Source organism: Eublepharis macularius, chromosome 6, assembly GCF_028583425.1.
Source record: "Eublepharis macularius isolate TG4126 chromosome 6, MPM_Emac_v1.0, whole genome shotgun sequence".
In the NCBI taxonomy this organism is placed as follows: Eukaryota; Metazoa; Chordata; class Lepidosauria; order Squamata; family Eublepharidae; genus Eublepharis; species Eublepharis macularius.
Window position 1 is genome coordinate 64,292,948 of NC_072795.1, and position 14,488 is coordinate 64,307,435.

The 14,488-nt window shown below is 46.0% G+C and overlaps 2 protein-coding genes across 4 annotated transcripts in view; one reads left to right on the forward strand and one right to left on the reverse strand.

Annotated features, from left to right (window-relative positions):
- UBTD1 (ubiquitin domain containing 1) overlaps positions 1-3,097 on the reverse strand; it is a 34,776-nt gene extending 31,679 nt beyond the window's left edge. Inside the window, exon 1 of the mRNA XM_054982313.1 lies at positions 2,736-3,097. Coding sequence (XP_054838288.1) covers positions 2,736-2,805 — 70 coding nt within the window. The 5' untranslated portion in view covers positions 2,806-3,097. The remainder of the gene's footprint in view (positions 1-2,735) is intronic.
- Positions 3,098-4,565: 1,468 nt separating this feature from the next.
- MMS19 (MMS19 homolog, cytosolic iron-sulfur assembly component) overlaps positions 4,566-14,488 on the forward strand; it is a 28,950-nt gene continuing 19,027 nt past the window's right edge. For 2 of the 3 annotated variants that reach the window (XM_054982306.1, XM_054982307.1), the window contains exons 1-2: positions 4,566-4,995; positions 11,878-11,926. In XM_054982306.1, coding sequence (XP_054838281.1) covers positions 4,899-4,995; positions 11,878-11,926 — 146 coding nt within the window. In that variant the 5' untranslated portion in view covers positions 4,566-4,898. Of the gene's footprint in view, positions 4,996-9,629; positions 9,648-11,877; positions 11,927-14,488 lie in introns of those variants that run through there. The other variant, XM_054982309.1, reaches the window with a different exon arrangement.

The following is a 14,488-nucleotide window of genomic DNA, read 5'->3' on the forward strand; positions in this document are numbered from 1 at the left end:
CTTCAGTAGACTATAGAGCAATATATGTAGCAACAAGTCCCTCCCCATTCTACCAGTGGACTAGATTCTGCACCTTTTCCTGGACAGAACATGCAAAATTGTTTGTGCTTTGTTTCAGCATTGTTTTCGGCTTTGCACTAGATCTCTGCTTGTATTGAAACTTCTGCAATCCATACCCTATCGAATTTTTTTAATGTTTGATCATATTGACTTGCACTGCACAGTCTGCCCTGGCATGAATCCAAGCAGGCGGTGTATATTGCCAATGGGTTCTAGTATCAGCATCCCTGGAGTTAAACTCAGCAAAGTTAAATTTGAGGTCTCACTGTATGTTGGAGGGACATTTCAGGACAAGTTTCCTTGCAACAGCAGCACAGCCAGTACGATGCTAATGCCCCCAAACTGCAACACAAGCATTTCTACAGTACAACTCCTTCAGGTAAAGAGACAAATGTTTCATAAGAGGAGTAGGGACTCATTGGCCTGTCTGCCCATTTTTTACCCACTTCTATCCAGCTTTGTCTCCATCCCCCAAACTGGGAGATCTCAGCTTGGTGGCACGAAGATAGGCCAGATGGAGTAATTACTCCACTAAATTATCAGTAGATTGTTTTTGAACAATGATCTTGAACTGCCAGCACAGAGAAACGAAGCTTTCATGCCTCCAAAGACCTGTCTTTTGCTGAAAAGTCAGGACTATCACCAAAAAACCTGGATCAATATGTGTGTGCTGATGCCAAGTACTGCTGAAGAGCTTGTTGGGTTAGGGCTGTTTCTATTATTGATCCAACTGATGCAGCACCAGCGGAGAGAGACAGATCTGAGCCATTATGAGAGGGAATTAGTAGTGTTCTTTATTGACCTATCCTAAGAAAACTCAGACCAGGCTATAAAACCTTGTTTACGTGGACACACACCACACAGAGTAACACTAAAGCCTATGCCAGCACCATTCTTCCCATCTTACACAAGATTTACAGGACCTTGAAGCTGGAATTCAAAGAATCATAAACGTAGAAGAGGCCTTTTAAATCATGTAGCCCAACACCCTGCTCAATGCAAAAAATCCAGAGTTAGAACAGCCCTGACAGTATCCAGCATTTGCTTGAATACCTCCAATAAGGGAAACTCATACCCCACAAGTCAGTGGAGTGTAGGAGAGAGTGATGGACCAAGATCCAAGAGATCCAGGTTCAAATTCCCACTCTGCTATAAAGTTCACTGGGTGACCTTGGGCTTGTCATACTCTTTCAGCCTAAACTATCTTTCAGGGTTGTTGTGAGGGAAGAATGATATACTTGGAGTTATTTGAAGGAAGGTCAGGATAAAAATTGTACTAAATAAAAACACACTATCTGTTCTGTCATCATACTGCTCTCACTGTTAGGAAGTTTCTCTAACATTCAACTGAAATGTACCCTCTGGTAACTTAAGCCTTTTAGAAGATCTAGTCCTTAGGAGCAGTACAGCATGAGTCTTTGTCCTCATCCATGAGGCAGTCCTTCAGGTGTTAGAAGAGTGCCATCACGCCTGCCCTCAGTCTTTTCAAGGCTAAACACACTACGTTCCTTCAAGTTTTCGTCATAGGACTTGTTATCCAGACCCCAGGGGCATCTTCATTGCACTCTCCCAGACCTGTTACAATAGGTCTACATTTTTTGTGTGTAAAGAGTGGCACCCACAACCGGGCACAGTATTCCAGATGAGGTTTGACTAGTGAAGAGTAGTGGCAAAATCTCTAAGATGCCAAGCTCTGTTCCTCCCCACCTGCCCAACACAAAAGAAAGCTCAGCTTGTCTTGGATCACACTAGTACTTCTGACCTGAGCTTCAGAGAAGGCCGCTTGTCTTTCCAGTTAGTACTGGTATGAAGGAAGATATCTGACATGAGACAGATATCTAGTTGGGCTTTAAGGTACTACTGGACCCAAATCTTGCTCTTCTACTACAGACCAACAGGGCTACCCAGCTGAAACTGTCATTCCCAATGTGCCCGGTGTAGGTTTTAGAGCAAGTTTCTGATCAGACACCAAAAAGAAAGGTTGGTCTCCTGACCTGACAAGGCTCTAGTCCCAAATCAGTCGACCAATCTGAGTTTTGATACAGCTTATTCTAGGAGCCCAGGGCCTGAAAGCAGCCCCTGATCCACCTAGCTTGCCTGGGTCGGCAGAGGCATGGCAGTCTGCACTTCCAACTTAGCCGGTGAGACGGGATGGACCGGCTCTTACATAAAGTGAGTAGGCGAGTTTCCGGGCTCTCCTACACTTTTGCTAGACACCAAGTTGAAGTGCTGAAACCGGGAGTGCTGGGTGCCAGGGCAGGGCGGTGTATATGAAGTACAGGACATGAAATTCGCCTCCCTCCCCTTTCATGGGACGTGCAGACCGTAATCCTCCGCACCACTTAAAACCTCCAGAAAAGAGACTGCCCAACGCCCAGGATGGAGGGCAGCAGGCAGTCCTCGCCCCACACACTGATCTGGCGACTGTGCCGGCCGGGCCAGACGATCCTCAGAGATCCTATGCACGTCCAGCTTCGGCAGCGTAATACCCCAAGCCTGGCACTACTTTCGATGCCCGGGCGCGGGGCTTCGGTGGGCCTAAGGGGAGGGAAAGTGCCGCTCTCCAGCGAAGGCACAGCGGGCCTGCAGGGACTGGTTCTCGTTCGCATTCCCAGCTGCTCACTCCCCTGACCGGGATGGCTGGGGGTCTCAGGGGCCACTTCGGTGTCGCTCACCTGCTCGCTTGCGCGGGTGCCCGGGGGTGGTCGGCCGCTCCCTGCGTTGTCTCCCCACGCAGCTGCCCATGGCGGCAGCCCCAGGCTGCGGTTCCAAGGGATCTCTGCGCCCAAGCCCCGCTCAGGGCTCTCCAGCTCCGCATGGGGCCGGATCCCCGATCCGCCGTCCGGACGAGCACGCAAACTTTCTGCCGGGCGGCTCCGTTCTCCTCCTCCTCCTCCTCTCCTCCTCCTCCTCCTCTCGGGCGGGTTTGGAGTCTGAGGAACGGGAAGCGTCAAAGAGGTTCTGCTCGGATCAGGCTGGATCCAGCCGAGGCAGGCCCGGCGACTCTCAGGCGGCGGCGGCGGCTCTGGTCGCAGCCCTGGCGAACGCTGGGGTTTGAGCCGGGGAGGCTCCCGGCCCTGGGAGACACTTTGGGCTCCTCCTTCGCCAGGTGAGCATGTGACTCGGTGGCAGGAGACCGGCCTCGGCCCCGCCTCCTCCCTGCGGAGCCCTGGAAGAGGATCGGCCGCCGTGACCCTGGCCACAACTCTGCGGGGAGGAGCGGGCGAGCCTGACTGGGAGACGCGGCCCGGGTGGAGGCAGTTGGGGAGCAAAAGGATCCCCAGCCCGGAGTCTCCGCCCTCTGCCCTCTCCTTTTAGCCAAGCTCCGCAGAGGCGCGACCGCAGGCCGGGTCTGGGGTGCCCGGATTCGCAAACGGCCCAGCGCTCGTGTTTCCAGGCGCGAGGGGAGACGACGTGCGCGACTCGAACAGGGCCTATCGGCGTAGACCACCCTGGTCTGGCAGAGGGTGAAAAGGCGGGCTTATGAGGGGTGGGAGTCGATGGCGCTCGGATTTTGTGGCAGCCCACCGTGTAGTCAGCGGAAGGACTCCGTCCCTCTCCCCACCCTACCCCGCCATGGCCCTTCCTAAAACATCTGAATGGTGCCTCCGTTCTTCCTCATATCCATCAAAACAGAGAAATTTCGACTGACTGTTCCTCGCTCCATTTTGTGATTTTTCTTTTTTATCCACACTCTGTGACCCAGTTCAGAATTAGATAGATGGTAAAAGTGGTTTTTGAAAACGGAGCTGGTGAACAAAATATTTGTAAAAAGAATAACCCTAATTCAGTGTCTCGCAGGCTTTTTGAAGTGAGGACATCTTCTAAACTTGGCCTGTCTCCGTACCGCCCCCCCCTTCTTTTCAGCAGGCAAATGCATAGGCTTTGAACACGGCCACATCTGTGCCTAAGAATCTGTGGAATGGAGTATTAACCTAGCAAATGGCATTAGAAGAAAACGGTATCTCACTGCTTCTTAAAACTAATCATCTACGGTAGGAGGGGGAGCAGCAGATGCTGTCAGAAGTTACTGGCTTTCTGTGGCTTCCATGGTTAGTAAGGCAAGTAGCAGTTTTGAGGGCTGTAACAACAACAATACTGCTAGAAGGAAAATGTCTTCAGATCTGCAGGCTGTGGGTTCCTCTTCATATCAGGAACTTTACACACACAACCTTTCAACTGTTGCTGCCCCCTCAGGCCACAGTTTGAGAACCCTGGCCCTGTCCTAATTGATGCTTGTGCTTGCACCGCACCTGGAGCAAGAATTCCTCGGAGAGACGAGGATCTCCATTCTTCCTTGGTCCTGGATTTTGCTCAAAAGCTGGGCTTGTCTGGCATTTTTAGATTTGTCCATTATAATGTGAACGAGTAACTAAAATATGTCAGCTTTACTTTATGGTACCAAATGAATTTTTAATTATATAAACACGGAGGGGGTTCGTCTTAAACTGTCATAGTTTATATTTATGACGTTTCAAATATGAAAATCGATTGTACTAGACACATCACACATACTCTTTCTTGACACTGAAATCTTTTGTGATCATTTCTCATATTGGGCAGAAAGCGGCTGTAGAAAACAAAAACATGCTTACTTTTCGCATTTCCAGTGAAAGCGAGGATTTTATCTATGCCGGTAAAACCTCGACCCCTCTGCTTATCTGGTTTAAACGCCTGTCCAGCGTTCTTACAGTCCCATTGCCTGCCTTCCGTGGGCCACGCCTCTATTTAGGTACCGTGCATGTTGCTGCTCCTGCCCTCTGCCACCCTTATCCCTTCACACGTGACGGAGGCGATGCGCACGCGCAGTTTTCGCTCCCCCGTGCCGTTTCCAGATTATGATGGCGGCTGGAGGGGCTGATGTTGATGCGGGCGCGCCTGGGTCTCGGCTACAGCCTTGGGAGCGGGAAAGCGCGGCGCAGGAAGCAGCGGAAGGTATGGGCGCGCGGAGGAAGGGGAGACGGAGCAGACGAGAGTAGAAATGGGCTGGAAACAACGAGGCAGCGTGCTGCTGCTGCGTCTGTGGGGAACGAGGTGGGGCTTGCGGGGAAGGAGATAGCAGCGCGCGGGCTCGTCAGAAGACTGATGGGGTGCGAGAGATGGGCAGAGCAGAAGGAAGGTGGCGCTTTGCGAAACGTTGGAGGTGGGGAGAGGACTTTGGGCTGGGATTGTGCGGGCAGAAGGGTTCGGAATACGACGCCAGGTGCATTGCTAGAATACTGGTTTATAAAGTAATGAAAGCCTCGGAGCATGCACAGTGTCTTTCGCTGACCACAGTAACTGCACTGTCTGTCCGTGCACAGCTGGGATTGAAAAATTAACCACCGCTAATAAAGTGTGCAATGACGGTGGGTGCAGGTATGGTCTTTATGGGTACGATGTGAAGGTGTGATTCCTGGCATGAGCAGTTAGGGGCAAGCTGGGGTTCTTCTCTCCCTCTTGAGGGTTTCAGAGACAATGAGCAAGAGCAGCCTGTGAAGTTGTTGTTGCTAGCTAGAGATGAAACCTGTAATGTTTGCTTCACCAGAATGTGTGAAAAATCAGCCCCCTTTACCTTGAATAAATTAATTCACTATGGCCTCTGTTTTGTGCTCCAGTTTGTGAATGTTGTTTTAAATCTCATGTGCCTTTGACACTAAAAAAAGAAAAAGAAAATCTACCTCTTCATCTGAACAAAAAAGAATATTAAGGGGTAATTAATCCATATAGTGTTCATCAGTTGTTTCCTTTATCTTTTAAACGTGTATGTCCTGTGTTCTTTAAAACACTGTCCCATTTACTTCTCTAAAAGAATTTCAAGATTACTCTGTGCTCAGATGACTATTTGTGATGTGGTGACAACTGATGAATTCATCATGGTTTGACTGCGGTTGTATGGAGAGCTGTCCCATAGTGGCTAGCCATGAGGTAAGGTGAGCTTTGCCATGCTCTTGCTACCCTGTGTTTTCAGTTCTAGCTGCGGAATCTTGAGTGATTCTGCACACATTGGATAATGCACTTCCAATCCTCTTTATAGATCATTTGGAATGGATTTTTTTGTGTGCAGAACAAAAAATCCACCTCAAACGATTGATAAAGTGCATTGAAAGTGCATTACCCAACGTGTGCGGAATCAGCCATTAAGTCTTGCATTGCCAATGGATGGCTATAGCATCCAGTCCCATGGTAAAGTGAGTTTTATCGTTCCCCCAACCACAGCTTGCATGAGTTTGGTGAAGCTTGTCTCACCATCTGGCCAGATATTACAGGCTCTCCTTGCAAGAGCGAGCATTCCACCATGTCACAAATAGTTATTTGAACCCACTCTTTTGCTTAAGAGGGTTGGCAGCAGTAACTGGCACCTGGCTGTCCATTCAAGCTGTTAAAGGCTGCCTGAGTGAACAGATTTATTCAGAGTTGAAAACTAAGAGCGTGTCATGGTTGCATGGTTGGTTTTGTGGATGGGTCTGTACAAAGTGGTTCTTCTCTTGACTCCGTAAAGATCAGCTCTTTGTATCATTTTAAATTTCTTTAGCCCATTCCTAAGACCCTCAGTGCACCAGTACAGCACGACTAGTCTGTATCCTATGTCTGCTCCACAAAAGTGAAATATATGACAAAAACACCCCCCAACAAAGTGCAACAGAATTCATAGCAACCACCCCACCAATCACACCATTCTGTGACAGGTAGTCTGAGACAGCCTGATGCAGCCATGTCCCATGGAATCTGACCACCAACATCCCTACGTAGAGTGTACCAAAGGAACGAGCACAAAAGCTGTGCAGATGTGGGAATGAGTCCATTTTGCCAGGAAAGACAACATGACCACAGCATTCACATTCTGCATACTCAGCTGAGTCAACCCTAGTAAAACGGTCAGGATTTCTCCCAAATAAGGGCTCAGGTTTGGGGATGGGGGAGCTTGGGAGCATCAGCCTTTCTTTTCTAGGCAAGTGGAATGCAAACTCTGGGGCAACAACACATTCACAAAAGGCAGTCCTGTCAGTTCCCCAGAAGCTAACCAGGGAATGTGTTGAGTAAGAGCCATGACATTGGCAAAAAGGTTCAGCTAACAATAGTTTGAGCAGCAGCAAAACAAGGAATAGTGGTCAGACTAGAACCCATGTGTCTCACACTGAAGCAGCCCTCCAACAACACAACAAGAAGAAATTATGTAGGGTCCTCCCAGCTGCTATAGCAGTGATATCAGCCATATATACCATGGCAGAGAGGATAGTAGAGAAAGGCAAAGCATAGCGGGAAGATACAGACATGGTATACACAAAGTTGCTGATTAAAGTTCCACATGTGGTTGGGAAACTTGGGTTTCTCTTCCCTTGTACACCTGTACACACATTGGACTATTCCCTTGAGCCCCTCCCAGTATGAAGCGCATGCTGAAGATGGCTGAAGTCCGTAATGAGCACAGGGTGGGAACTGATCCCTGTCCATCAAACTGAGAGACAGCTGTACAGTAGTCCACACATTTATTGAATGCCATTATGAATACAGAAAGTATGTCAGATGAACGGGGTTGCCAACTGTCTTGATATAGGAAGGTTGCTATGCTTGTATGAGCTGGCCAAGCAGACTACAGAACCACAGGACAGCAATGGTAACATTCCCTGCAGAGCACCACACTGTCAGTAAGACATAATGCCAGTGTAACACCCTTGTAAGCAGGAGCTACTGTGCAGGCTGGATAGCAGCCACTTTGCTCTGATCTGAGCTATTGCTGACCAAGCACTCAAAATGCCTGTTGCCTTGCAGAATCACAGCCCCATGGAGCAGTCCCAGCAAACAGAGCAGACATAGTTCTGCTGCAAGAAATGGGCAAATGTTGGCTCAGTGGTTTCACTGTGTCCTGTGATAGGAGCACCCCACCACATGGGAATCCCCAAGATACAGGAGGAAGCTGCAGACCCTGTGAAAGACCTTTGGAGCCCACTTGCTCTCTGCCTCTACTTGCAGCTAGGGCTGCCAACAGGTCTGTCAGCAGCTCTATCTGCCAACATAGCTATGAACACTCCCCCCACGCCCTGTTTGCACTGTACACACCGCTAGCAACTGTTGAGGGATGGATGGTTGGTTGGGTAATGCACATAGCAGGTGCAGGGAAGGAGAGTTACAGCTGCCAATGCTTAGGGCAAGCTCCTCTCCCTTGTTTACCTGTATAGGATACATTGTTCTTCCATCACCAGTTGAAAGTGTGGAGGCTCTCATTAGATATTTGTGTCCTGAGACAGAATACCATTGTTAGACATACACTACAGCAATACTGGCTGTTTGTGCTTAGTGTTCCCTTTTGGTGCCTTTCTGTGAGGTTCTTATTACCAAATATCCTCCTGTAGGTGTTGTAAATATGCTTAACAAGAAACTTTAGCCCCATACTGCATGCCCTATAATCTGAGCAAGTTCATTGGAGGACTGTGATTGACTGCAGAATTAGTTGGTATTTTAACTTACCGCTGGTGCATGAAAAGGGACTGGGAGGAGGATACTTGTATTTTCATTAGCATTGACCCCCATGGGATGTTTAGAAGATGTAAATATTGTTTTTGGTGACGCAACATTGTGCTGGCATTAGGGAAGCAACTGGGACTGGAAAAGCTTAGGAAACTGACTTACTCACTTTGCCCCTAACACTACCCCATTCTGTACTGGCCTACTGGAATTATATAAGCCTGACACTGGCACAGCTTGGTGCCAGTGTATCTCAGGCATCCACTTGCGTAGGGCTTAGTTGCTATCCTTAGCTTTTCATAAGTAGGTCATACAATTGTGCTGTAAAGGATCTGTGGATATAAAGACAGGTGAAGTATTAGGGTTGGTGTTGAGGAGGAAAGAATATGATGTGATTTGAATGCCCTGTGTGTTGCTCGACTGCTTAATTGTCTTAAGAAAGACTTATCCTCTCCCACCCCCTTTTGCACTGGCTTGTCTGTAAGTTTAACTTTTCCCAGGTAATTTTATGTTTGGGCAAGTAAAGAAAAACTCAGAAGTCTGCAAGATCTGTTGGTTATCAATTTAAAGAACTGGTAACAAAATGATACAGAAAGCTCTACATGCTGTGTGGTTTAGATTCTTTGTGGTCATCCCAAAGTGAAGTGGAAACAAAATTAAAAACATGATATACAAAGTACTTCAGAAAAAAGAGAGCTGAGTTTCCTCACCACACCCCCCAAAAGGCAGAGGAGGAGGCAGCTTGACATATGACACTCAGTTAAAACTTTGAAACACATTACCGCTTGATAGTAACAAGACCAGATAGTTAATAGGTGTTAATCATTGTTTCTGATACTGTGCAGTGCATGGCTCATCTTATTTATATTTGTGACAATGCTGTGCTCAGCACCATTATAGTAACAGCTTTTGCAGGCATCAGTGACAAAATTACCCAGACTATTAATAGTAAATATAATTATAGACCCATGAAAAAGTTCACAGCTTGCCTGTTTTGATCATGCTTTTTATTATATCCCCCTTCTCTCTTTTTTTTTAAACAATAAGTTAAATGGAGTATTATCTTGATTTGAAATACTATGTGGATCCACACCGAAAACATTGCAGAGAAGGAATAAAATGGGCAATATGAAGAAAAGAAGGTACTTAGTTTTCCTGTCTGCTCCTGATCAATGCATCCTTTTCTGTTTTCCAATATCCAAGCATCATTTCCTCCTTTCTCTCTGGGCCTGTTTTGGTGCCCAGTGTTTCTGCACCCAGGACACCTACTTTACTAACTGAGTCAGCAATATGCTAGTCTCAGTTATGTTCCTCTGAACTATTTAGCAGACTGTACCCCAGGATGAAGATGAGGAGAGAGGTACAGTAATAAGGTGTTCTGTGATTGAGCCCTCTGGTTATGCCTCTCTCCATAGAAAGGACTTGGCCAAATTTTAACTACAGAAAAGGTGTTCTTTGAAAATTAGGACCGCTGTGTTTCCAAGAAAACTCATCTTGCACATCTTATGCTTTTGAGGCTATTAAGGCAGTGATGAGTTCTAACTAGTTTGTTTACGCTGTTCCTTCTTGTTCCTTAATAGCTGCTTGGCTGATTGTGCCAGGCTGATGGTTAACTGAAGGGATTTTGTAGTGTCCCTATGCAGTTTGCCCACTACTTGCCCTGTTTATGTTGTAAGTTGTGCTATCAGGTGACAAGCTGCTTCATGCTTTCTCCTGGTTTCCTTTTTCCTGCATAGTTCTCTCCATTTTAAATGAGGTAGGTCTAATTAATTGTTCCACAGAGATGAGATGTTTATGTTGCACTTCTGTTGTAGTGGGCATGTTAGTGCCCTTTAATTTTTTCTTGGTTTGCAATTGCTATACTTGAAGTTTTGGTCTGCTTAAAATACTGTTTTTAAAAACTTGTGTAAAACTCGAGTTTGGGGAGATGTGGATGGATCATAATCCAAACTACAATAATTAAACTTACCTTTGGCATCAGTTTACCTTACAAAATTAAAAATTTATTTCAACAGTTCTATAAATTAGGTTCTGGTGCAGTAAATGGTGGAAAATAGCATGCTCAAGATGATTGGAGTGTGTGTGCTACATTTACTATTGTAAATGGAAAGTAGTTTGTTATGAAAATGTTATCATTTGAGAGGGGGAGCCGTTGCTCGCCTTAGGTTTCCTGGATATCCCAGTCTTGCAAATAGAGGTTATAAAGACATGCAAGCCCATCTCATGTGCATTTTGGCCTGCCTACATGGACCTATGTTTTAGAGATGGTGTGAGCAATGTCTGGCAAGCCACTTTCCCAAGTTAACCCCAAGGGAATAACTAACTGGAAGTTTGGCTGCTTATATTTAGGGTCTAGGAAGTGAAACAATTAATAACTTTTGTGGCTTCTTTCATCATTGAGTATTCAAGAAGTTATCAGTGTTTACTTATTTGAATCTCTGACTGAACCATGGCACCCAGGTAGAATGATCTGCCTGGTATCTTGGAGATGGGCCAGAAAAATAAGTTGAAAGTTCTCACGTTCCTGCATAGCTCACTCTTGTTATTAGACTTACCTTAGAAATAGCCATGAATTACTTCCTGCCTCGCTATGCACATGCCGTCTTGCTTCCTTACACTGTAGTACTATCCCACCTGCCTATCTTCTCCATTCATAGCCAAGAGAGTTGGCTGGGATAGTTCTATATTGCTCTCGCCAATCCTAAAAAACCCAAAGAAAAAGAACATGTTCAATAGCTATCATTATTGCCACCGCACTTATTTTCTAGTGTTCGAAGGAGCACTGAAGGGTATCCCAGTTTAGTGGCACATGAAGCTGCTTTATTCTGAATCAGTTATTGGTCTATCCAGGTCAGTATTGTCTGTTCTGATTGGCATTGACACTCCAGGATCTCACATGGAGATCTTTCACATCAGCTACCATCTGATCCTTTAGCTGAAGATGCCCGGGATTGAACCTGGGATAGAGCAGATGCTCTATCACTAAGCATGGCCGTACCCCAGACAGCCAAGATAGCGTTGCAGTGCTCTTTCTTGCCAGAAGCAACTAATGAATAGAGGAGGAGCAAGTCAGTTTTCCGCTCTTGAGATTGCCTTGGGATAAATGCTTCTCAGCTCATGATTACATGAAGCTTCCTTCTACTGAGTCAGACTATTTGTTCTGTGTGGTCAGTATTGTTTGCTCTGACAGCAGCTCTCCAAGATCTAAGGTGGACGTCTGTTTAACCTTTACAAGCAGAGAGGTGATAAATTGCATTGAGCTTTAAACTGCATATATTCCCCTGTTTAAATTTTGGTTTAAGAACCACTGCCAAATCTTATGCAGTAAGCTGCAAAGCAGAATTTAATCTTGCATCTTCTTCTTTTCCTTAGGAGTAAAAGCTGGGACCTGCACCATCTTGGATGTTGTGGAAACCTTGGGGTAGGTGGAATTCTGTGCCTGGAAGTGTAGATGTGTCTGTGTCCAAGAGATGACTCGTTGTTTTGTTATAAAGTTCCATGTAAATAAAGTGTTTAAAAAGCTGGGGTGAGTTCCTTGTGGCCCTGGGCTTGTTGGTGAAATTAGTGTCTGGCTATCCAGAAGTTAACATGAAGTTTAAGTTGATTATACAATCCAAGGCATCCAAGTGAATAAATCTAAGTTAAAAAATTCACAGAATTAGAGCAGAATTGAAGAGATCCTTGCATCCCTATGGATGTTTTCCCAGCCCAGTGTACAAACCTAAGAGATATCACAAAAGCAAAGGCAGTGAATGAAATGTCAGAACCTGATGCCAGCTGAGCATCAAGACGTTCTTGTTGAGTGGCTGACTGTTGTGGTTCTTGTTTGTGTGCCCTTTGTTAGTCTTTATGGGTGAAGGTGGCTTCTCCCCATCCATCATCCCAGTCATGATTTTGGAAAGAGGCGTCTTAGGAACTCTGCATTGGACTCTGTGGAACAAAACACATGCTTCTGTTCTGCTGTGCCTCGTGACTCTGTGATATGCACGCTCCTGATCTCCCCCTCTCTCTTTTTTGGCACATGGGCAGCACCTGGGAAAGAGCTGCTAGTGGGAGTATGTCTGTCTGTTTTCCTGGAAAGAAGTCCCATTGAACTTTGTGGACTCACTTCTGGTAAACATGCTTAGGAGGAAGCTCTTTGTGAGAGCAATCCTAAGCAGGACTACTCAGAATCCCACTCATGTCTATTCAATGGGATTTACTCCCAGCAAAGTGTTATTTAGGATTGCATGGGAGGTGATGTTGAGCCAGTCATTACCACACAGAAATGTTGAAAGGATGAAATACAGAAGGGAGAAAATGTTCTCCCTCTTGTGTTCTTTGGAGAAAGGGCTGGGTAAAAATGGACTAGATAGAATCATACTGTCCCTAGCCAAGTACAGTGAAGAAGAAAGCTAGGGAAGGAAGGTTGTTGTGGGTTTTCCGGGCTGTATTCCCGTGGTCTTGGCATTGTAGTTCCTGACGTTTCGCCAGCAGCTGTGGCTGGCATCTTCAGAGGTGTAGCACCAAAAGACAGAGATCTCTCAGTGTCACAGTGTGGAAAAGATGTTGGCAGGTCATTTGTATCTACTCAGGAGGGGTGGGGTTGAGCTGAGTCATCCTGTAAGAGTTTCCCAGGGTGTAGAATGCTAATGGCGGGAGGCTTCACTGTATCCTGAGGAGGTTCTTTTGCATATGGATTGGTGCATATGGAAACGTCAGGAACTACAATGCCAAGATCACGGCAATACAGCCCGGAAAACCCACAACAACCATCATTCTCCGGCCGTGAAAGCCTTCAACAATACATCTAGGGAAGGAAATTGGGAAAAGATGGCTTTTTGGATGAAGAAACTGATGTAGTTACTGAACGGGATTTGTCATTGAGGGGGAATGAATTGCCTCTATTATTAAGAAGTTCAAGATTCTTGAAACCATTCCTTTTACAGTGAGCAATACCTATTGTCTCGTTAATCATTGCTGAGTAATCAGCCCCCGTCTGTTCTCTTTCTGAAATCTTTCACAGAAAATAAATTTTGTGAGCAGCTGATGCTGAGATACTGCATTTGGATTGAGTTTCACAGCCAGCTACTAGAAAAATATAGCATGTACTTAACCTTAGATTAAAATTTCTCCAACCTAAACAGTCTTCCTCCACCTTAAGTGGCCATCCAGTGGAAAAGCTACTGAAGTTGGAGGAAATCTCCTTAGGCTAGAAGGTTTCAGCCTTTGGTCTCTGGACTGGTAGGATGCATGCCACTAGTCGCCTATTAAACCAGATGCATTATCAGATTAAGTGTTCAAACTCTGTGTGCACATTATCAATATATCTAATTCTCAGTTGTAGCTCCGCCTGTGGATACTTAAATCTAAAGATTGGAGCTGTAAATAGATAAGACAGATCTTTCAACTAACCTAGGTTTTCAGGAAAATCTGAAATCTAAAAAAAATAAAATGGGGGTTAACCCCCCTCCCAATAGAAGTAGCACCTGTAGCTTTAAGAAATGAATGCCCTCAGTTCCTAGATAAACCACAATAGCACTGTAAAAACTTCCAGCCCTGATTTCTTAAGTAAATGTCAGGGGGAGGGGGCAGGGCCCTTTCCAGGGCTGTTTGGGCCTTTGAAGGAGAACTCATGGGGTCAGGCCTGGTAGCAAAATGAGGCAACTTGCTGCCACTCATTTGCATGAGTCAGTCAGGCCCAGCTGCTTGCTAATGGTCAACAGCAGCCACTGCATGAAAGCCAGTGTGGTGTCATGGATAGAGTTTTGGACTAGGATCTGGGAGACCCAGGTTCGAATTCCTAATTCTGCAGTGGAAGGTCACCCTGAGCCATTTACACATTCTCAGCCTAACCTACATCTCAAGTTGTTGTGAGGATAAAAATGGAAGAGAGGAAAATGCTGTAAGCTGCTTTGGGTCCTCATTGTGGAGAAAGGTGGGATATAAATGAAATAAATAAATAAATATAGCTGAAGATAGGGGAGAAGATAAAAGATAGGTT